The 25132-nt window shown below is 42.0% G+C and overlaps 1 protein-coding gene across 1 annotated transcript in view; it reads left to right on the top strand.

Moving 5' to 3' along the window:
- slc25a46 (solute carrier family 25 member 46) overlaps positions 1-14410 on the top strand; it is a 62375-nt gene extending 47965 nt beyond the window's left edge. Inside the window, exons 6-8 of the mRNA XM_060913161.1 lie at positions 2037-2089; positions 2909-2966; positions 12518-14410. Coding sequence (XP_060769144.1) covers positions 2037-2089; positions 2909-2966; positions 12518-13105 — 699 coding nt within the window. The 3' untranslated portion in view covers positions 13106-14410. The remainder of the gene's footprint in view (positions 1-2036; positions 2090-2908; positions 2967-12517) is intronic.
- The last annotated feature ends 10722 nt before the right edge of the window (positions 14411-25132 follow it).

Genomic DNA, 25132 nt, shown 5'->3' on the forward strand with positions numbered 1-25132 from the left:
TGTAAAAATGTATCAATTGTTGCCCTTCATCGCGGACTTGAGAGACGAGACCTGACGAGTTAGTTCGTTGGTAGCAGAACAAAATGTCTGGACACAAATCGGGTTTTCAGAAAAGGAAAGAAAATAAACGCAGGGTCGAAAATACAAAAAAGGAGGCAGAAAATGCAAAACGAGTTACGGTAGGACAAATGGTTACGTTTCTGAGGCAGCCCGCCGTGGCTGCAGGCTTTCAGTTGTGTCATTGAATGGTTACTTTTCTGAGGCAGCCCGGCGTGGCTGCCTGCAGGCTTATTTATTATAGCCCATTTAGTTAAAATAGTTTATCTAAAATGTTTATAGTTATAGTTATGTGATGGTTGTCCTCAGTGTTCGAACTATGCCGATATTTTCGGGGGGTCCCTTTTTTTCCCTGGGGGGGGGGTGCTTGCGCTTGTCTTGGAGCGCGGATCTCCAAACACATGAGAAGCCTATCTTACGCACATATCACACGGACTCCACACGTCTACACACGCATCGCATCTGAAGTCATAACTCATCAGGGGAAATCGTGTCCGCATTGGCATGTTCAAAAAACAACCTCGCGTCAACAGTGATACCACACGCAAGAAAAAAAAACAGTCAGGCTACTCAACAACCAACCTGGCAGCAGCAGTCGTTGTCATATCGGTTTATTTTATCTTTGATGTAAACACAACACTTCGGATATGCAAATGCTTCCCGTTACACACGATTGCTATGTCAATAAACATCATTTTGCCAATATTTTAGAGACCCCCCAACATTTCCCAAATCATGTTTTCAAGGGATCTCATGTCTGTTTCAGGGGATCTCGGATCCCCCGAGTACCCCTGTAGTTCGAACACTGGTTGTCCTGATTTAGACTGGTGTGGTTTTTTTTTTTGGGGGGGGGGGTTGCGCGATGTTGCACCCGGGTCCAGATGAGGGCAGAACCGGCCCTGGCTACATTTCAGGTGTAGTTTGTTTTATGTATGTATGTACTTGCATAGATGTGTACTTGGTCTTCCAATATGGCGACTACCGAAATCTCGCAGCGCGGTGACGTCATGCAGGATCCCTCTATAGGGATCGTTATCAGTCTGGTGTGACTACCAACCACATAAACTGTAGGGGATCAATTTATTTATAGTTATAGATATTGTGGGACCGGGCCTAAAGGGTTACCTGTATGCAAAAAAAAAAAGTACCGTATTTTCTGGACTATAAGCCGCTACTTTTTTCCTAGGTTTTGAACCATGCGGCTTATACAAAGGTGCGGCTATTCTGTGGATTTTTCTTCCACCGCTAGGGGCGCTCTAACCGGAAGTAGAATCAAAAATAAGATAGACGAAAAATCAATGCAAAGAAGAATTAGCAGAGCTTTAGCAGATAGAACACGCACGACAAATTACTAACTGGTAATTATTTTCAAATCCAGCGAAGATGATTAAAGTGACTTGTGGTTTCAAACACAGGAGAAATGAAGGTAAATAAATACCGGTTATTTTCTCTTGGTTCTGTTCCGTTTTAATCAGCAAAGTTGCTGCCGTGTTAAAAGGCACTGTTCGGAAAGAATCTGTTCAGGTACATACATGTACATTTACAGTACAAAATCGTTCTGTACATGCAGTAAATATCAACATAGATATCTGCGGCTTATAGCCCGGTGCGGCTTGTATATCTTTTTTTAATTTTTTAAAAAAAAATAGAGCGGATGCGGCTTATATACAGGTGCGCTCTATAGTCCAGAAAATACGGTATATGAAACATTAAAAATGTGTACTATTTTATGATTTTCTTGTTGACACCTCTGAGTTAGTATTCAAACCGTATACTCAACATGCCTAATGAGAGACATGGCATTCTATGGGCGGCACTTTTATTTCATTTTATTTTATTTCATTTCATTTCATATCATTTCTATATGAAAGAAATCTGAATTCAATAATGACACCGTTGTCACAGATTAATGTTAAGTTTATCCAATATGGAGACACTGAAGTTTTGGGTTTTTTTGTTTTTTTTTTCTCCACAGGGAGCTGTCACACAGGTGGAATCCCAAACAAATCGCAGCCCACTTTATCCTGAAAGGGTAAGGTATTTAATTGATCACTTATAACATTTGGATATGATCTGTGAGAACAGTAATGCGTTATGATTGACTCCGTATACAGGGTTATTAAAATGTATATATTCAAATGAGGTGTATGTAGGATGTATGAAATCTGTAGTCCGTCTGGAAAAAAAGTTTTACCTTTGTAATAAATATTCCTTTAATTTTCACCACTGGGGGAAAAAAAAGTGATGCTGTGCAATTGTGGTTGCTGGACTCGGTTATGATACAGTACGGCTCTCCATGCGTAACCCTCCTAGCTGTACGTTGTGACTTGTTTTTCGAGCACCTGTGACCTTTCATCCTTCAAGCCTTTGTCTCTTCTGGACTTGTCCTTATCGTTAACCCTCGAGTGCTTCTGTTTTAGTGTTTTCTGTTGTAAACTGGCTTAGATGAAAGCAGTGATGTGACTAATACATGCACAGAGTTCCAGTTAGTGTGACGATGCACTCGAGCATCAAATACCATAAATAGCTTAGGTTATATCACAAGTGTAATATTAAAAACTCCCCATGATAACAGATCTCGTATCATAAAAATTTAGCCATTTAACCCGCTTCATGTCAGTGACTTTAAATTTTGATCTTATCTGCTTTTTTTTTTGTCACTGATTTTTCGTCTGCTTATCCACTTTTACATCTGTGAAATTCTAAAGAAAACACACTTGCTCAGACTTGTTTGGGATTTAGTCAAGTGTTGATTTTGTGGAGAGGGAATTTCTACTACTTGACCTCTTATCTCGCTCTGTTTAATGGTTTTGAATAAGTGTTTTTTTTTCTTTTTTCTTCTTTTTTCCAGTTTAACACATGTGGTTGCATTGCCATTTTACTCAGCAAGCCTCATTGAAACTGTCCAGGTCAGTGCCAGCTTTTAATCTAAATTTATTAAATTACAAGCTTGAACACACATGCATGAGAGTTACCAATGACTTAGAAGAAATGTTTTAATTTGAATAAATAAGGATGAGTTAAATTTTTATAATATACACTGCTCAGCCAAAAAAAAAAAGCTGCATACACTAATATTTCATTGGACTGCATTTAGCTTTGATTGCGGTGTGCGTTCGCCCTGGCATTGTTTCGACAACCTTATGCAACATCACGACATTTTATGTTGCAGCATTTTTCACTGAGATCTTGTACTGACAATATCATGATTCCTCATGCTCCCTGAACCACTCTTTCACAATCCAACCCCTAATTTTATTTCCGTGACATCAGGGAAGAAAAACTCCATTGATGTGATGGTAACCTGGTCATTCAGTACATTCAGGTCATCAGCTGACTTCATTTTATTGCCACATAATGTTGCTGAGTCTCGACCTGACCAACTGAATCAACCCCAGATCATCACACTGCCTCCAGAGGCTTGTACAGTGGACACTATGCATGATGGCTGCATCACTTCATGCACTTCCCTTCGTATCCTGACACGCCCATCTCTCAGGAATAGGGTCAATCTGGACTCATCAGACCACATGATCTTTTTCCGTTGCTCCAGAGTCCAATCTTGATGCTCCATAACAAATTGAAGCCTTTTCTCCTGATTAGTCTCACTAACAAGTGGTTTTCTTATGGACACACAGCTGTTTAGTCCCAATCCTCTGAGTTCTCGTCACATTGTGTGTGTGGAAATGATCTGACTTTCACTATTAAACATAACCAGTGAATTCTATTGTCAGGTTTTTTTTTTAAACATGATTTGACTTCACCAAGCCTTTAAGTGATCTCTGATCATGGTCAGTCAGTTTTTTCTGACCACGTTTCTTCCGTAGTTGACTGTTCCTCACCATCCTTCTGGGTTTTAATAATATGTTGTAGTTTTTAACTCAATCATAGTCGAGGCATTTAAGAAATATCTTTTAATTGTTTTCTTTGCTTGATGCAGGCCAATAATTTGACCCTTTTGAAACACAGTAACATCTTTTTCATGACCATGGGATATGTCTTCTGACATGGTTACTTAAGAAATGGGAATCTACTCACTGCGTCAGGATTGTTGCCGCTGAAACACCGTTCATCATTTCAGTAATTATCCAATCAAAGGCTCTTAAGTATTTGCTGATTTAAAACTAAATGGCTACTTTTTCTTGGCCAGGCAGTGTGGTTTGTTTTGGTATTTGAAACACTTAATTACTATGCAGGTGTTTTTCTTTGTATTTGGTCCTGTATAAGTCTGGATAGTTCTAATCTAACAACTACAGAGGGAAATGAATCATTTTTCCACTTTTTAATTTGCAAAAAATGTCTGTTTTATCTTCTAGATTGTAATAATAAAAATATTAAAATGTTTATTTACAACATAATATGATAATGTCAATTTCATCCATCCGTCCATTTTCTACCGCTTATCCGGATCTGGGTCGTGGGGGTAGCAGCCTAAGCAGAGCAGCCCAGACTTCCCTCTCCCCAGCCACTTCCACCAGCTCTTCTGGGGGAATACCAAGGCATTCCCAGGCCAGCTGAGAGATGTAATCTCTCCAACATGTCCTGGGTCTGTCCCGGGGTCTCCTCCCGGTGGGGCATGCCCAGAGAACCTCCCTTCGGAGGCATCCGGGGGCATCCTAACAAAGTGCCCAAACCACCTCAACTGACTCCTTTCGATGTAGAGGAGCAGCGGTTCTACTCTGAGTCTCTCCTGAATGACCAAGCTTCTCACCCTGTGTCTAAGGGAGAGCCTAGCCACCCTGCAAAGAAAACTAATTTCTACCGCTTGTATCTGCGATCTCGTTTTTTCAGTCACTGCCCACAGCTCGTGACCATAGGTGAGAGTGGGAACGTGGATGGACCAGTAAATTGAGAGCTTTGCCTTTTGGCTCAGCTCTATCTTTACCACAACAGACTGGTTTCTGTATCACCCCGACCTCCGCATCACTGCTGATGCTGCCCCGATCCGTCTGTCCAATTCCTGCTCCCTCTTACCCTCACTCATGAACAAAACCCCGAGATACTTACACTCCTCCACTTTAGGTAGCAACTCCCCCCTGACCTGAAGTAGGCACTCCACCCCTTTCCGGCTGAGCGCCATGGACTTAGAGGTGCTGATCCTCATCCCAGCTGCTTCACACTCGGCTGCAAACTGTCCCAGCACATGCTGTAAGTTACAGATTGATGAAGCCAACAGGACCACATCATCCACAAAAAGCAGAGACGTGATCCTGATGCCACCAAACCAGACACCCTCCGCCCCTTGGCTGCGCCTAGAAATTCTGTCCATAAAAGTTATGAACAGAACTGGTGACAAAGGGCAGCCCTGACGGAGTCCCACATGCACCGAGAACGAGTCTGACTTACTGCCGGCAGATGCAAACCAAACTCCTGCTCCGGTCATACAGGGTCCGAATGGCCCGCAGTAGTAGGCCCTGAACCCCATATTCCCGAAGTACCCCCCCACAGGGCACCATGAGGGACACGGTCGTAAGCCTTCTCCAGGTCCGCAAAACACATGTAGACCGGTTTGGCAAACTCCCATGCACCCTCCAGTACCCTTGCAAGGGTAAAGAGCTGGTCCAGTGTTCCACAACCAAGACAAAAACCACATTGTTCCTCCTGAATCTGAGGGTCAACTATTGACCAGATTCTCCTCTCCATTACCCCAGCATAGGCTTTCCCAGGGAGGCTGAGAAGTGTGATCCTCTATAGTTGGAACACACTCTCCACCACCCCAGTCTGCCAATCCTGAGTCACTGTCCCTGACCTCCACGCAGTGTTGAAGAGGTGTGTCAGCCAAGACAGCCCAACAACATCCAATGCCTTCAGAAACTCGGGACGAATCTTATCCACCCCCGGAGCCCAGCCACCGAGGAGCTTTTTAACCACCTTGGCAACCTCAGCCCCTGTGATGGGCAAGTCCTCCCAAGTGCCCTCAAACTCTGCGTCCTCCTCAGACAACATGAAGGTGGGATTGAGGAGATCCTTGAAGTATTCCTTCCACCGCCGGAAGATGTCCCCAGTTGAGGTCAACAGCACTCCATCCTCACTGTAAACAGTAGGGACAGACCACTGCTTCCCCTTTCTGAGCCACTTGACAGTTTGCCACAATTTCTTTGAGGCTGACTGAAAGTCACTTTCTATGGCCTCACCGAACTCCTCCCACACCCGAGTTTTTGCTTCAGTGACTGCCAGAGCTGCGTTCTGCTTGGCCCGTCGGTATCTGTCAGCTGCCTCTGGAGACCTACAGGCTAACCAAGCCCAATAGGACTCCTTCAGCTTGACGGCTCCCCTCACTGCAGGTGTCCATCACCAGGTTCAGGGATTACCACCACAACAGGCCCCAACAGCCTTGCAGCCGCAGCTCTGCATGGCCGCCTCAGCAATGGAGGTGTGGAACATGGTCCACTCGGACTCAATGTCCCCATCCTCCCCCGGTATGCAGTTGAAGCTCTGCCAGAGGTGGCAGTTGAAGATCCGACAGACGGGAGCCACTGCCAGATGTTCCCAGCATACCCTCACTACACATTTGGGCCTACCAGGTCTGTCTGGCCTCCTCCCCCGCCATCTGATCCAGCTTGCCACCAGTTAGTGATCAGTTGACAGCTCTGCTCCTCTCTTCACCCATGTGTCCAAGACATACGGTCGTAGATCAGATGAAGCAACTACAAAGTCAATCATCAATCTACAGCCTAGGGTGTCCTCGTGTCATGTGCACTTGTGGACACCCTTATGCTCGAGCATGGTGTTTGTTATGGCCAAACCTTGCATGGCACAGAAGTCCAACAACAGAACACCACTTGGGTTCAGATCGGGCAGGCTGTTCCTCCCAATCACACCCCTCCAGGTCTCATCATCATTGCCCTCGTGAGCGTTGAGGTCCTCCAGTAAAACAATGGAGTCCCCTCATGGTGCACTCTCTAGCACCCCACTCAAGGACTCTAAGAAGGCCAGGTACTCTGAACTACCGTTTGGCACATAAGCGCAAATGACAGTCAGAGACCGTTCCCCGACCTGAAGGCACAGGGAAACGACCCTCTCATTTGCTGGGGAGAGCTCCGATGTTAGCACTCTGAACTGGGGGGCTACCAACAGCCCCACTCCTGCCTGGCACAGCTCACCCTTGGCAACTCCAGGATAGAAGAGTCTCCAACCCCTCTCCAGGAAATTGGTTCCAGAGCCCAAGCTCTATGCGTTGAGGTGAGCCCAATTATATCTAGTCGGTACTGCTCAACCTCACGCACAATCTCAGGCTCCTTTCCCACCAGGGAGGTGACATTCCATGTCTCAAGAGCCAGTTTTGTCAGCCAGGGATCAGTACGCCAGGGCCTCTGCCTTTGGCTGCCACCCAATCCACAGTGCACCGGACCCTTACAGCACCTCCTGCGGGTGGTGGGTCCACAGGAGAGTGGTTCCGTGGTACTCGTTTGGGCTGGGCCCCACAGACATAGGCCCGGCCACCAGGCGCTCGCCGATGAGCCCCTCCCCCAGGCCTGACTCCAGGGTGGGGCCCCGATATCCCTGGTCCTGGTGAGGTCACTCAGATACCTGCTTTTCCTCTCATAAGGGTCATTCTGAACCGCTCTTTGTCTGATCTCTCATCTAGGACCTGTCTGCCTTGGGAGACCCTACCGGGGCAAATGCCCCCGACAACATGGCTCCTAGAATCCCTGAGGCACTCAAACCCCTCCACCATGTTAAGGTGGCGGTTCAAGGAGGGGATGTCAGTTTCATATCAATAATTAAAAAAAAAAAGTCACTGTATTACCTTAAACTTAGGAACTTTGAAGAAACTTTAAACTCCGCCCACTTGTCACAATCATGTGATGTCACATTTGAATAATGTTTCCTGGTGTGTGTGTGTCATAAAGTGCCTTCCAAAAGTATTCATCCCCCTTGGTGTTTGTCCTGTTTCGTTGCATTACAAGCTGGAATTAAAATGGATTTTTGGGGGGTTAGCACCATTCTGATTTACACAACATGCCTACCACTTAAAATGCGCACATTGTTTTTTATTGTGACACAAACAATAATTAAAATGGAAAAAAAACAGAAATCTGGAGTGTGCATAAGTATTCCCCCCCCCAAAAAAGTCAGTACTTTATAGAGCCACCTTTTGCTACAATTGCAGCTGCAAGTCTCTTGGGGTATGTCTCTATTAGCTTAGCACATCTAGCCACTGGGATTTTTGCCCATTCCTCAAGGCAAAACTGCTCCAACTCCTTCAAGTTAGATGGGTTGCGTTGGTGTACAGCAATCTTCAAGTTATGCCACAGATTCAAAATTGGATTGAGGTCTGGGCTTTGACTAGGCCATTCTAAGAAATTTAAATGTTTCCCTTTAAATCACTCCAGTGTAGCTTTAGCAAAAACAGGTTTTCTTCCAGAATTGCCCTGTATTGCCATCCATCTTTCCTTCAGTCCTGATCAGCTTTCCTGTCCCTGCAGATGAAAAACATCCCCACAGTATGATGCTGCCACCACCATGCTTCATTCTAGGGATGGTGTTTTCAGGGTGTTGGGTTTGCGCCACACATGGCATTTCCCATGATGGCCAAAAAGTTCAATTTTAGTCTCATCTGATCAGATAATCTTCTTCCATGTGTTTGGGGAGTCTGCCACATGCTGTTGGGCAAACTTCAAATGTGATTTTTTTTTTTTTTAAGCAATGACTTTTTTCCTGGCCACTGTTCCATCAAGCCCCACTCTGTGGAGCGTATGGCTTAAAGTGGTCCTATGGACAGATACTCCCATCTCCACTGTGGACCTTTGCAGCTCGCTCAGCGTTATCGTTGGTGTCTTTGTTGCATCTCTGATTAATGCCCTCCTTGCCCAGTCTGTGAGTTTTGGTGGGTGGCCTTCTCTTGTCAGGTTTGTAGTGGTGCCATATTCTTTCCATTTTGCTATAATGGATTTAATGGTGCTCCCTGGGATATTCAACGTTTAGGATATTTTTTTATGACCCAACCCTGATCTATACTTCTCCACAACTTTGTCTCTGACCTGTTTGGAGGCTCCTTGGTTTTCATGTTGCTTGCTTAGTCGTGTAGCAGAGTCAGAGTGCTTCCAGAGCAGGTTGATTTATACAGACATCATGTAACAGATCATGTGACACTTTGATTGCACACAGGTGGATCTTAATCAACTAATTATGTGACTGATGAAGTGAATTGGTTGGACCAGCTCTTATTTAGGGGTTTCATACGAAAGGGGGTGAATACTTATGTACACTCCAGATTTCTGTTTTTTCATCTTAATTATTGTTTGTCACAGTAAAAAAAAAAAGTGCACCTTTTAAGTGGTAGGCATGTTGTGTAAACCAAATGGTGCTAACCCTCCAAAAATCCATTTTAATTCCAGCTTGTAATGCAACAAAACAGGACAAACACCAAGGGGGATGAATACATTTGGAAGGCACTGTATATACGTGCGCGCGCACACATATATGTATAAATACTCAGTGAGCACTTTATTAGGAACACCTGTACACCTACTCATTCATGCAATTATCTAATCAGCCAATCATGGTAGCAGTGCAAAGCATAAAATAATGCAAATGCAGGTCAAGAGCTTCACGTCGTCAGCTGTCCATTGCTAGCGATGATGACTGCTTCATTAGGATGTGCAGAAACGCAGATGGGCCACGAGGCCCACACCAGAGCGCACCAGACTTGGTCTCCTCTCCTAATGAAGCACCTTGCACAGTAAGGTAAGACAAACGATGTCGTGCCCCCATCGTGTTGTCTCTCTGGACCTCCAGACCTGATGCCAAGTGGTGCACAAAAGTGCCACAGACCTGATGGGTATGGAAGTTGCCCCGCACTGACAACTGACTTGCCGAGTGATGCCATCCGTTGGCCATTTGAGTGGCTCTTCTGCATGCCATCTAGTGGTGTGCCATTGACCCTGTTGGGTTCATCCGCCACATTGCACCGAAAAACACCCTGTTGCCAGCGCTTCATTGGTGATGTACTATTTAACTCATAGCTGGAACCCAGGCAGGTGCTACCACTCCGGGTCAGAGCGGACCTGGGAGCAATGGTGATTAAGGGGTAACTCCACTTTCCCCAATACTCAAGTCCTCCCGGACTTGAGACTCACCACCAGTTGCAGTTTAAAGTCAGACCCAGGACTTACCAGAGCTTCAGGTAATGTTCACATCAACCATCAGAATGAAGGAAAAAGATTATGTCGGTGATTTTGACAGTGGCGTGATTGTTGTTGACGGACAGGTTGGTTTGAGTCTCCTGGAATTTTCATGCACAATATTCCATCGAGCTTAATCAGAATGGTGCAATAAATTCCGCAGACAGAAATGCCTTGTTAATGAGAGAGGGTCAATGGAGAATGGCCAGACTGGTTGGAGCTGACAGAAAGGCTACAGTACCTCAGATAACTACTCTGTACAATTGTGGCGAGCAGAAAAGCATCTCGGAATGCACAACACGTCAGAACTTCAGGTGGATGGGCTTAGAAGCAGAAGACCATATCAGAAGGCTGAGGCTGCAGCAGGCACACGTTCACCAAAACTGGAAAAGAAAACTGTAGCCTCATCTGATGAATCTCGTCTGATTTCTGCTGAGGCACACAGATGGTAGGGAAAGAATTTGGCACCGACAGCATGAACCCATGCACTTGACCTGCCTTGTGTCAGCAGTCCAGACTGGTGGGGGTGGTGTAATGCTGTGGGGAATGTTTTCCTGGTACATTTTTACCCATCATCACTTGAATACCACAAACTGTTTGTTTGTGCATCCTTTCATGGCTACAATTTACCATCTTCTAATGACTACTTCCAGCATAATACAAAGTAAAAGTCACCTCAGGCTGGATTCATGAACACGACGATGAGTTCAGTGTTCTTCAGTGGCCGCCTCAGTTACCAGATCTGAATCCAGTAGAACTCTTTGGGATGTGGTATAACAGGAGATTCACATCTGCAGGAATTGCTTGATGGAATTATGACCACATGAACCAGAATCCCAAAGGAATGTTTCCAACATTACATTACATTAATGGCATTTTTAGCAGATACTCTTAAACAGAGCGACGTACAACATGCCCAGAGCTGCCTGGGGAGCAGTTGGGGTTAGGTGCCTTGCTCAAGGGCCCTTCAGCCATTCCTGCTGGTCCAGGGAACCAAACTAGTGAACTTTTGGTCCCGAAGCCACTTCTCTAATCCAACATCTTGTGGAATACATTCCATGAAGAACTGAGACTCTTTTGAGAAAAGTCTACCCAGTATTAGTATAGTGTTCCTAATAAGGTACTCTGAGTGTGCATTAATTTATCTGTCATTATGATGACACCAAAGATTTCCTTTATGAACCTTCTAAACCACACATACTAGAGTGGAAACCACATCTTAAAACTGTTTCCTCAAATTAATTTTAATTAATGAATTTCAGTTTCTGTTTGACAGGCATTCATGCAAATGTTATTCCTATCCATATTAGGAAGGACCTTACAGAGGAATTACCTAAAATGCTGATAAGTGTTGGATTGATGTTAGATTTTATACCGAAACTTGGCATAATTAGCATAATGCATGGTATAATTTTGATCATACATTAAGGATTTTCCAACAAGCTTTACTGTGCAAGTCTTTCTTTTCTGATAGTCTATACATGTATGGTAAAATACATATGCCAGTTCTAAAAATATTAAAAGACAATTTTTTTTTTACTTATTATACACACTACCGTTCAAAAGTTTGGGGTCACCCAGACAATTTTGTGTTTTCCATGAAAAGTCACACTTTTATTCACCACCATAAGTTGTAAAATGAATAGAAAATATAGTCAAGACATTTTTCTGGCCATTTTGAGCATTTAATCGACCCCACAAATGTGATGCTCCAGAAACTCAATCTGCTCAAAGGAAGGTCAGTTTTATAGCTTCTCTAAAGAGCTCAACTGTTTTCAGCTGTGCTAACATGATTGTACAAGGGTTTTCTAATCATCCATTAGCCTTCTGAGGCAATGAGCAAACACATTGTACCATTAGAACACTGGAGTGAGAGTTGCTGGAAATGGGCCTCTATACACCTATGGAGATATTGCACCAAAAACCAGACATTTGCAGCTAGAATAGTCATTTAGCACATTAGCAATGTATAGAGTGCATTTCTGATTAGTTTAAAGTGATCTTCATTGAAAAGAACAGTGCTTTTCTTTCAAAAATAAGGACATTTCAAAGTGACCCCAAACTTTTGAACGGTAGTGTATACAATTTGACACGCATTTAATTAATAATTGTAAAAAATATATCATCGTCAGATGCACAAATCAAAACTATATATTGCCATGATATTATGCACTTTGAGTGTCTTGCCTTAAAGCTGCAAAATGTTTGAAGAACCCCTGCTTGACCATGAAAATAAAATCTAATTTGTGTGTGAAAAACTCTTCTCAGCATTGTGTCCTTTCGATGTTATTCTTAATGAAAGGGTTTATGTTGTGTTTTTCGCCTCCCTATAGAGTGAGATCATTCGGGACAACCCGGGCATCCTGGACTGCATCAAGGAAGGTGTGGGGCGTGTCTTGGGTCTGGGTGTGCCCCACAGTAAACGCCTCCTTCCCCTCTGGGCGCTGGTGTTCCCTACTGTCCTCCACGGCATCCTACATTATATCGTAAGCTCGAGTGTTCAGAAGCTGGTGCTGTACGTGCTGCGTCGCCGTGGCAACACCATCACGTCACCCAAACGCACCGACTTCGGCAATGAGCCGGTCCAGAACATGCTGGAAGCTTATTTCCCAGAGCTGATCGCTAGCTTCGTGGCCAACCTGTGTGCTGATGTGCTGGTATTTCCTCTGGAGACGGTGCTGCACCGGTTGCACGTTCAGGGAACTCGCACCATCATTGATAACACTGACCTGGGCTTCGAAGTGCTTCCCATTAACACTCAGTACGAGGGGATGAGGGACTGCATCAACGCAATCCGACGCGACGAGGGTCCGCTGGGCTTCTACAAGGGCTTCGGGTCCATCGTGATCCAGTACTCGCTACACGCAACAGTGCTGCAGATCACCAAGATGATTTATTCAACTTTACTGCAAAATGCCTGAGGGGAAAATCTAAAACCGGTCGTTCACGGGTCCTTTCTTCTCACCGCGTTATTACTTCAGGAAGAACTTGCATGCAAGTTTGATGCATCACCACTTGTAATGTTGTAATAAGGCTGCTTTCACACTTCTTTTTTCGACAGAAAGACTGCCTGTCGCGTCCGTTTGTGCTGAAATAAACCGTTCAAGTGATGCACATGCTGTAACCTGAACAACACACACACAGATCAGCCAGCTTATCGATATAGACTGTCGTAAAGATAAAATGTGATGAAGTTGTAAATCATAAGCCTCCTTACATTCTCTCACGAACCCTACGTTCACGCTAGCAATGACGAAGTGACGGGCGGCTGTCACACCGTGCTGCGAATTCATTGACAGCTGCAGTTTAAGTGACCTTTAAACGGAGATTTTCTCATTTCTATGCAAATTACTTGGTTTGATGCACAAAAATGAAAAATAAGCATGGTTTTGAAGAAAATTAAAGCTTAGTAGAGATCATTCTTGCCTCTTGCGAGTCTAGATATGCAAATAATTACACTACAGTTTTGCTAATCTGTCAATGAACCTACAAAGTACAAAGTCACATAACATGTAAACCAAACCACAGATTATAGTGCTTTATTTATTTTGTGTTTTATCAAATTCGAGGCTATGCAGCAGCTAACAATCTCATCAGAACTCAACAAGCGCCAGCACACACCCACAAAAGACAAACTCCACCCAAAACATGTCTCTTGCTAGTGTGAACGTAACGTAAGAACGTTATCATCGCTCACCCTCCCCTCGCCCCATGAGCTGCATCCTGATTGGTTTGTGCGTCCACTATGATGGAGGGGGGAAAAAAACCTAAGAGGCAGCAGTGCTTTTTAATCCTCCTCTTCTGTTTACGTCAAAATTACCCTGAAGCACAATTGGATGACTAAATGAACCACTTTTCCAACCTGAAACCTGACGTGATTGATTGATTGATTGATTGATTGGTAGATAGTAGTAAGAGTAAGACGTTCAGTCTAATAGACAATACAAAAAGTTTCCAAGATGTTTCTGACACAAGTCCGACAACAGAGATTAGAGATTCTGATCAAGTCATTTTGCTCTCAGGGTAAAAAGTGGAAAAATGCGTGGATAAGATGGTAAATGTTGCTACTAAGGGAGAGCCCCAAATGTGTGATTGCCTGTTTCCATCAATGCCATTGTTTCCATCAGACTGTTAATAAAAACGAACTTAAAGTGCCATTCCACCATTGGATGTATTTTTTGGCATAAAATACAATATATTTTATGACAACATGACGAGACAGAGAAATCTTTTAGCTTCAAAATGATATATCAAACATCATTTTTTGACAACGACAAGTATATTAATTTTGCGACCGAAGTCACCTACCCTTTTAATTTCCGCACGGTAGTGAAACGTGATGTCATCGGCAGGTTCCCCTTCTTGTGTACCACGTCACGTGTGACGTGGCACAGATTATCAGCAATGGCGGACAGAACGCGATTTCCACTTGTCGATTGCTGTGCCGATATTCACCATCGACCGTCTCCTTTGGGCATCACTTGCTATTTTCCTTCGCTTCTTTTCCGAAGCTGACAATCGCGTTCTATCCGCCATTGCTGATAATCTGTGCCACATCACACGTGACGTGGTACACAAGAAGGGGAACCTGCCGATGACATCACGTTTCACTACCGCGCGGAAATTAAAAGGGTAGGTGACTTTGGTCGCAAAATTAATATACTTGTCGTTGTCAAAAAATTATGTTTGATATATCATTTTGAAGCTAAAAGATTTCTCTGTCTAGTCATGTTGTCATAAAATATATTGTATTTTATGCCAAAAAAATACATCCAATGGTGGAATGGCACTTTAAAACAAAACAACAAATGAATTTGGTCACCAAAACCATGATTCCAGACTAGAGCCCTTGTACAAACCTACAAAGGGTTAAATATGAATCATCCTTTTTTTAAAGAGTGTAGTGAACGCAAGTATTCTACGGAAGCCGCGAGAGGCCCTTCATATAATCTTTTTTTTATTCACCTTGTTATCCTGAGATAACGACATAATTAATTCAGGATCTCGAGAAAACAACACAACTAATTCGAGATCTCGAGAAAACAAAACCGTTATTTCGAGATCTCGAGAAAACAAAGCAATTATTTCATGATCTCAGCTGGATCCCTGTATCTCCGTCGGTAGAGACGAAGCCAGGCCAGTCTTCTGCGGAAGTGCCGCGGACTAATTTTGAAATTATCCCTTATTAAAAGACTTAATGCAATCTCTCCCTGTGTCAACCCCTGATCAAAATATTGCCTTATTAGGTGATCGATTATTCCAGACATTCTAATGACCAAAGTTGCGTCTATACAGAATGAGAAATAGCCCCAAAGTCAGCATATCACAAGTCTCTTGGCGCACTTGAATGAACCATTTCTCAGCTGTTTACTCGAGATCATGTAATAATTGTTTTGTTTTCTCGAGATCTCGGAATAACGGTTTTGTTTTCTCGAGATCTCGAATTAGTTGTGTTGTTTTCTCGAGATCCTGAATTAATTATGTCGTTATCTCGGGATAACAAGGTGAATAAAAAAAAAAAGGGCCTCTCTCAGCTTCCGTAGTATTTTTGTAAGATTACGTACGAATGCGAAAAGTTGAGCGAAAACGACAAACGACGCAGAGTGTGAAAGCAGCCTTCAGATTGCCGATTCGCTGTTCAATAAACGGATAAACGCCATTTGTTCTACGAGATCAGCACAGCCATGTGTGTGTAGCTTTCTACTATCGATTTGTCCTCTTTTACAGATGTAAATGTTCTCTTGTTGAACGCAGTTTCTCTCACTATTTTGTGCTTGCAGCGTTTTCTGTTCAAGCTCTGATTTCAAACATGATGTTTTGCGGATTAGTTGATTTGATTCGATGTGTTAAACGAAGTCAGATCCTAAACTCTTCAGGACCAGTGTCTAGACATTCATTGTACATGAACAATATACAAAACGTAAAGTGTTTAGTCGTTTGCACCCTGGTGAATATTTGTAACGATGTGTAAATTAGTGAAAATGTTTTCCATCTGCTTTCTGCCACATCGCTGCAAAGGTTAGCGCTGTCAAATTTTGACAGCAGCACTTCCTTTGGAAGCAAATGTAACATTTTAGCTGCACTAAAGAGAAAAATATATATACAATATTGGGTACTGTGACTGAAAATAAATGTATGGAATCAGGTTTGTGTAGAGTTTGTTTATTTATTTATTTATTTATTTATTTTCACTGAAAACGAGTCAGCCAATCACGTGGCAGCATCACAATGCACACGGAGGTCAAGAGCTTCAGTTAATACGAGGATAAGTCAAAAAGTTCTAAGACAGATGTTATAATTTCAAAAGAATTCAAAGAAGGAATTCTTCAATGGAAACGTCACTTGCAGAAGTGTTTAGACTTAAATGGAGGATATGTAGAGAAATAGCTTCGTTATTTTCATAAATAAAGACTTTTTTCAATTTGTCTTAGAACTTTTTGACTTACCCTCGTATTTTAGTATTTAATATTTGAGTATTTTGGAAACTGCTGATCACCTGGGATTTCACACGCAACAGTGACCCAGACTGGTGCGACAAACAGACTTCTGTGGCTGGAAGCTACACCTTGTTGATGAGAAAGGTAGGAGTAATAAAATGTTTTGTTCTGACCAGACAGAAAGGCTACGGTAACTCAGATAATCATGCTTTGCAACCGTGATGAGCTGAAAAGCATCTCAGAATGCAGAATATACTCAACAAAAATAAAAACTTTACACTCGTTTCAAAGTCAATAATTTGAACATTTTGGAAAATAGGTTTGAAATAATGATTGTATTCAATTATCTTGTCATTAAAGATGCTATAGCATACAGATCATGTTTGTCATGGAATCGGTTCCACCGGAAATGCGACCACAATGTCCATGATCAAAAACTGTGAGTCACAACTTAATGAAATCATGTCAATATCGGGTTTGTCCTCCATGGGCGTTCACAACTGCGATACAACGTCTCCTCATGGATTGGATGATGCGTCTGAACACAGCTTGGGGAATGTGCCGCCATATTTGTACCAACATGGCACCAAGCCCCTGCAAGTTCTGTGGAGGGTTCCTTACGGTCGGCTGTGGTGCCAGTTTGATGGAGACGTGTCTGGAGATTATGGATGGTCTGTCGACTGCATCCCATAACCCTTGCAACATCAGTGACGGATGTTCCCGTATTCAGCATGCCAATGGCACGTTCACGCTGAATGTTTGACAGTCGTGGCATTGCAAATTAACCATAAAACCTTGTTTTTCTGAGATGACACTCTACTCTGCTACCGTGAGATCAATTGCACGTGTATCAATAGGTCACGTCACTTGTGTCACGTGGAAACGCGATTTTAGCGTGCAGTGCTCTCGCACGTGCTACGTAGGCCCGACCAGTAGAATGAATGTGTGACGTAATGCCCTTGACAATGCATTTAACCATAATCACAACAAGAACTCATCTCATCTCATTATCTCTAGCCGCTTTATCCTGTTCTACAGGGTCGCAGGCAAGCTGGAGCCTATCCCAGCTGACTACAGGCGAAAGGCGGGGTACACCCTGGACAAGTCGCCAGGTCATCACAGGGCTGACACATAGACACAGACAACCATTCACACTCACATTCACACCTACGGTCAATTTAGAGTCACCAGTTAACCTAACCTGCATGTCTTTGGACTGTGGGGGAAACCGGAGCACCCGGAGGAAACCCATGCGGACACGGGGAGAACATGCAAACTCCACACAGAAAGGCCCTCGCCGGCCCTGGGGCTCGAACCCAGGACCTTCTTGCTGTGAGGCGACAGCGCTAACCACTACACCACCGTGCCGCCCCACAACAAGAACTCTTTCAAGAAAAGTTTCTAAACACTATTTGAAAAATAATGAGTGTCAAGTTTTTATTTTTGCTGAGTATATGTCAAACGTTAAGGTGAACATGCTACAACAGCAGATGATCACACCAGACTCCACTCCTGACAAACAAGAACTGTGGCTACAGTTTATCAAAACAAGCACAGAGCTGAAGAGTGAAGATTGGCTAAAGTCCGGGTCTTGTTTTGGCCCAGTTTCAGTGATCCTGCACCCAATGTAGGAGCAGATTCCTGCTCTTGGTTGGCAGGAATGGAACCTACACTACCGTTCAAAAGTTTGGGGTCACTTTGAAATGTCCTTATTTTTGAAAGAAAAGCACTGTTCTTTTCAATGAAGATCACTTTAAACTAATCAGAAATCCACTCTATACATTGCTAATGTGGTAAATGACTATTCTAGCTGCAAATGTCTGGTTTTTGGTGCAATATCTCCATAGGTGTATAGAGGCCCATTTCCAGCAACTCTCACTCCAGTGTTCTAATGGTACAATGTGTTTGCTCATTGCCTCAGAAGGCTAATGGATGATTAGAAAACCCTTGTACAATCATGTTAGCACAGCTGAAAACAGTTGAGCTCTTTAGAGAAGCTATAAAACTGACCTTCCTTTGAGCAGATTGAGTTTCTGGAGCATCACATTTGTGGGGTCGATTAAATGCTCAAAATGGCCAGAAAAATGTCTCGACTATATTTTCTATTCATTTTACAACTTATGGTGGTAAATAAAAGTGTGACTTTTCATGGAAAACACAAAATTGTCTGGGTGACCCCAAACTTTTGAACGGTAGTGTAAAGCGAAGTGGTGGTGGTGGACGTCTTCTGTTGTAGCCCACCCACCTCAAGGTTTGACATTTCAGAGATGCTTTTCTGCTCACTACGGTTGTAAAGAGTGGTTATTTGGGTTCCTGTAGCCTTTGTGCCGGTTAAACCCAGTCTCCTTCTTCATTCTTTCATCAGTATGTGTGATCTGTATGGTTTTATGCTTTGTGCTGCTGTGACATGATTGGATCATTGCATGAATGAGTAGGGGTTTCTGATCAAGTTGTCGGTGAATGTATATTTCATTCATTGTTAATAATTAGGACAATTTGCCCTGTGCTGTTCTGAGACACGAAACCACAATTGGCAAATAAGTAGCACAGGCAAAATATGAATGGCAATCATTTAATATCGTCACTGTCAGCTCAAAACCTGCTATGTGACATTTTTCCTTTTTTACAGGAGACATAAAAAACTGAATAAAACTCTGAAATAACAAGCTGAGAAGCCAGTAAAAGTTTACTTGTTCTATTATTACAGTAGCGTTTCTAATTAGCATAAATGGAAGCGCGAGGTCAAAACTGACCAATCAGCGTAGAGAACCCAATTTGACCTAAATTGTCACATAGCAGGTTTTGAACTGACGGCGACGATATGTGGAGTCGTGTATTTTTTTTATGTACAGTATATCAACATTAAAGCATGTAATACTGTATCGCTTAAAACTGATTACAAAGTATTTTGTGGTATACATTACAGGCAGGTGGCACGGTGGTGTAGTGGTTAGCGCTGTCGCCTCACAGCAAGAAGGTCCGGGTTCGAGCCCCGTGGCCGGCGAGGGCCTTTCTGTGTGGAGTTTGCATGTTCTCCCCGTGTCCACGTGGGTTTCCTCCGGGTGCTCCGGTTTCCCCCACAGTCCAAAGACATGCAGGTTAGGTTAACTGGTGACTCTAAATTGACCGTAGGTGTGAATGTGAGTGTGAATGGTTGTCTGTGTCTATGTGTCAGCCCTGTGATGACCTGGCGACTTGTCCAGGGTGTACCCCGCCTTTCGCCCGTAGTCAGCTGGGATAGACTCCAGCTTGCCTGCGACCGTGTAGAACAGGATAAAGCGGCTACAGATAATGAGATGAGATGAGACATTACAGGCATTTAGCAGATATTCTTATCCAGAGTGATGTACAACAAAGGGGTACATGACACAGTGTTCCTGGAGCAGGGAGGGTTAAGGGTCTTGCTCAAGAGTCCAACAGTGCCAGCTTGTCAGTGCTGGGACTTGAACCCATGACCTTTAGATCAGTAACCCAGAGCCTTCACCACTAAGCACTGTATTTTGTCCAGATCAGGTTAACCTGCACGCTGAAAAGGAGACAGAAAAGGTTTATTCCCCCTTTATTTGTTTCTTTAAGGAAACCTTGGCAAGTTCCATGAGGAACTCGAAAACAGGAGAGCTTCATTTCAGAAAAGGCTTAATATGTATAGCCGTCGTTCTCAAATCAGGATCCCGCAGGGTCTGAGAAGCATAGCCAAGGTTTCTGTGATTATTTAAAATGTAACAACTTATCAAATCATTTATTCACCTATTTGACTGGTCCCTTAAATTCAATGGCTTGAAGTCACACCTAACTACAACAACACTCACCGGCCACTTTAATAGGAAACGTGTTCATGATTCTAGTTCTTGGCTGCAGGACTGGAACCCAATATGGTCTTCTACTGTTACATATACTGAGATGCTTTTCTGCTCACCACGGTTGTAAAGAGTTGCTATGAATTGCTACGGTATATCCTTCCTGACAAAAAAAAAAAAGCTTGAAACAATCTGTCCAATTTCTTCTAACCTACCTTATTAACAAAGGTTGGGGAGGGGAGATATGGCCTAATGGTTAGCGAAGCAGCTTTGGGACCACACGGTGGCTGGTTTGATTCCCTAGACCACTAGGAAAAGCTGAAGTGCCCTTGAGCAAGGCACCTAACCCCCAACTGCTCCCCAGGCTGCTCTGTGTACGGTATGTTGTTCTGGATAAGAGCGTCTGCGAAATGCCATTAATATAATGTAACAAGGCATTTGTTTCCACCCACAGAACTCACTCGATGTTTTTTGTACCACTCTGTGTAAACTCTAGAGAGTATTGTTTGTGAAAACCCCAGGAGATTAGCAGTTCCTGAAATACTCAAACCAACACAGTGAAAGTCACACTTTGAGATCACAATTTTTCTCATTCTGATGTTTGAAACTAACATGAATTAACTGAAGCTCTTGATTTGAATCTGCATGATTCAAAACATTGTGCTGCTGTCAAGGGATTGAATAGAGAATGGCATAAAACCGTTGCAGGTGGATGGGTGTTCCGAATAAAGTGGCCGGTGATCCTATGTCAATAATGTAGACTCGGATCTAACATGTTCTGTCAGTGGGAAGGAATAAAAAGCTCCATGGTGCAAATTAATTGACAGGATATCAGTGTCGTATCTCTGAAAAAATAAATCTCCTGAGGTCGTCAGTGGAGTTCATTTTGTAGTGAAATGGTTCCCGTTTGAGAATCCTGCTTTAGAAAGATCGAAAGGAACCAGTTTGAGGAAAGTGGTGTAGTAAGTAAATTTGTCATCAAGGGAACCATTGATTGTGTAATAGCTTTTCCAAATGAATATAAACACTTAGAACTTTGAATTGAAGTTAACACAGTAATAGTCCTCAATTGGTCATACAGAATTGCACACTTATCTGTGACTGAGTTTCTCAGTGAGGGAAAAGAACAGAATCTGGTACATTATCATCATCTAACACGCTGACATTTATATACAGTATTATTTTCCCATAACACACATAATGAAGTGTTTCATTTCCTATTTATTTATTTATTTATTTCCAAAGCAATTTTTCAGCATAACCTGTTTTTATTCCTTACAGGACATCACTTTTTTTTTTTTTTAAATCCGTATCCCAGTTCCATTTCCATGAAAAAACTTGCTTCCTCTTATCAGTTATAAATACTGTACTCGTTTGCTCACCAGCCTTTTTTTCCCCTCTGTTCCTCTGGTTTTTTTTATTTATTTATAGGATTTTTTAAAATATACAGCTTGTCATGTTGGGATCAAATCACAGTCCTCCATCTTGAAAACCCTTAAAGTTCAAGCTTAGCCTCTGACTGTTACAAAGCGCTGATCCTGGAGACTCCTTCCATGTAGGGTCCATAAACGTCTTCTCACAGAAAACTTCACCATATATCATATGCAGGGTAGGGTACATCAGTTTCCCCCAAAAATGAAAAGTTCCTCCGATCATGATGCATTTTTGTTTTTATGTTCCTTTTGGTAAGAAAACACACTGGGTGAAATATTTTGACAAAATGCAAAAGTTTAATGGTGGCACCAGGAGCTCAAAGTTATGGAAAAAGCTGCTATTTTATGACTTTTATGACAAAATTTCGATCACTTTTCATGAAACATTATGGCACCTTATAGAGTATACCAAATATCTTAGATACACATTTTTACTACATGTTCGAAATATATTATCAAGCACAGTTTGAGTTTTAGCTGTTCATTGAATCATTGTTCAACTACTTTTAAACAATACAAAGGTATTATGAATCACATTAATGCTTCTCAATCCCTTGCAAAGGTTCTTAACATGATCTCTGGATCACAAGAAATCAATAAATGGAGTCCAACATTGTGATTCAAACCTTACGCGAAAACATAAAATAAGTTTTTTGGCAAAAAATGAACCTCATGGTGCCACCATTAGACTTTTGAATATGGTCAAAAAATTTTACAGGATGTCTTTATTGGTGAAAAGGAACACCCAAACAAAAATGCATCAGATTTTATGAAAGTGAGGGCAACTGATGCACCCTAGTACAGGGTTAGTCAAAATTATGTTAACACTAACGGATTATTTTTCTCCTGAAGGCGTGGTGCGCCGTGACCGCTGCTGGCGTAATTGGGCCCTACTTTTTTGACACCCCAACAGTGACGTCAGACGTCTACTTACAGATGGTGCAGCAGTACGCCATTGATGACCTTCCACTACCGATTGGTTTCTACCATTTAAGTTTTAACATAATTTTGACTAACCATATATATATATTCCTTGTCCTTGTGTTAGCTGTTATTGTATTAGCTGTATTAGAATGAATGAATTAATATCAACTTTACAGCCTGAACTGCTGCTGTCAGAGATACAGGTAATAATTCAGTTAAATGAATCAACACACACACTGACAGTCAGATCGTTCAGATTGACCAAAAAAAACAACCTATGGTCATTTTTGTGACATTTTTGTGCAAGAATATGCTGAAGAGAGATTAGAACAAATCTCTTTGATGTGGTCAAACCTAGAGTAAATGATCCATCAGATAATTTTTATAAATCACATCTGCTATTTTTACACCTACAATAAAAATTTGGAGTCCACTTCTATTCGAATAATTCTGCGAATATGCGATGAAACACTTATAGTCAACTGCACAGATCATTTGGGGTTTTCAGGTTTTGACTCATCAAATATAGTGAGTCTGTTATGTGTAAGCACTTCTTTGGCACCACACACACACACACACACACCAAAAAAAGATAAACCAGGTTGATAATCTGGAACACTTAATTCGAACTGGGTTCGGTATAAAAGAACCTCCAGTGGTGGCTTCGAGTCAGGATGAAGAGATGCTCAAGATGCAGAACAACAGCAGGTTTGTTGGTAAGAGATGAACTCTTGTTGAGAAGGAAAAGTTTTGTGTTTTGGTGCTTTGCTTGGAACTGAACTGAACTGAACTTGTGAATATGTGGTTTTTATTTACTTACAGGGTTTTGCCTCATTTGTGTACTACTGGCAATCCAGCTAGGTGCCAGCAGTCACAATTCGTCCTGTTGGAAAGAGCTGCACGAGAAAGCGTATTTTATAATCAGACCTCATGTGAATGTGAGTTCTTAACACTTTTCAGAAATATTTATATTCTATATTTCTATTTGTGCAAAACTATGGATGAGATTGTTATGTGGAAATACTATCTTCACTGCCAGTCAAACATTTCAGATTCAAAAATTAGTTCAAGTTAGATACTAGAATTTGAGAGGGGATGATGAAGAAATCCTGAAATACAAACATTTGATGGAACATTTTTTTTTTGACTGGCACTGAATGTATTGCTATTACAGTATTATATATGTATACTATTAATCAATTGGTATTATTTTTAAATTTCTTTTAGAAGCTCCCAAAGAATTGTCATGACTTACGTGTCAGTGAGGTAGGCCTCATTTAGGTATTTTAAAATATTCTATTTTAACATTGAATTTTAAATCATTTTGTTAACATTATTATTGATGTTTATATATAAGTCTCTGTGATTGTGTACTCAGTTTGTTTTTCCTTTCTTTCTAAGACTCAATTTTTGCATAACCCTACATGCATTTTCGACTGGGCGAAAAAGAAATCTGGTGACGTAACACAACTAAAAAAGATATTAACCTACCTAAAGAACAGTATAGTAAGGCTATATCAATTTATATCAATTCATTATTTTGTGATTTAATAGAGTTGGTGGTTTAATGACAAACACTAAACTAGTTTTCATTGCAGCTTGGGACCGAATGTCAAAACATGACCACGCTACCTGCAGCAAGCTCTCTCTGCCCAGCAGGAAACTGTGTGGTCGAGTTCCTGAAATGTTGGTGTGTATTTATAGAATCCTCACCGAAGTAACTTATGATATATATGATATGCCTGGTTTTTACTGCAAATTATTTGGACTGATGTTCTACTCACCCTGCTCTTTAAAACCTGATTCAGCTCATAAAGGGTCATTAGTTGTTGGTTGAGTTGTCGCGTGTTAATGCAGTGAAAACACTAAACTGTGTAGGACTGGAGGCTACTGTAGATTAGGGACTTTTAATTAAAGCTTTTATTTATTCCTTATTTTATACTTTGTGATATAAACATGAATTTTAACACACACACACACACACACACACACACACACACACACACACACACAGGCCTATTGGCTTCTTTTGACTAATATCTGTAAAACTTCCCTTGTTTTGTTTTACACATTCCTTTCATTGTTTATTTTATTGTATTTTTATTTTATTTTATTTGAGAGACTGTGTTGATTTTGTTATTTTATTTTTAAGAAATAAACTTACATTTTAATAAAAATGTGTACACAGTTATTCCCAGCACTTCTCCCCACATAAAATACTTTAATAATAATAATAATAATAATACAACTTAAAACACATTTTTAGCAAGTATCTTTACGAAATATGCCACTGATGCTAGTCAGTAGGAACTGACTTTGTGGAACTGAAGCGCAACCCGGACCTTTTTTAGTGTAAC

This window comes from Neoarius graeffei, chromosome 28, assembly GCF_027579695.1.
Source record: "Neoarius graeffei isolate fNeoGra1 chromosome 28, fNeoGra1.pri, whole genome shotgun sequence".
NCBI classification, from domain to species: Eukaryota; Metazoa; Chordata; class Actinopteri; order Siluriformes; family Ariidae; genus Neoarius; species Neoarius graeffei.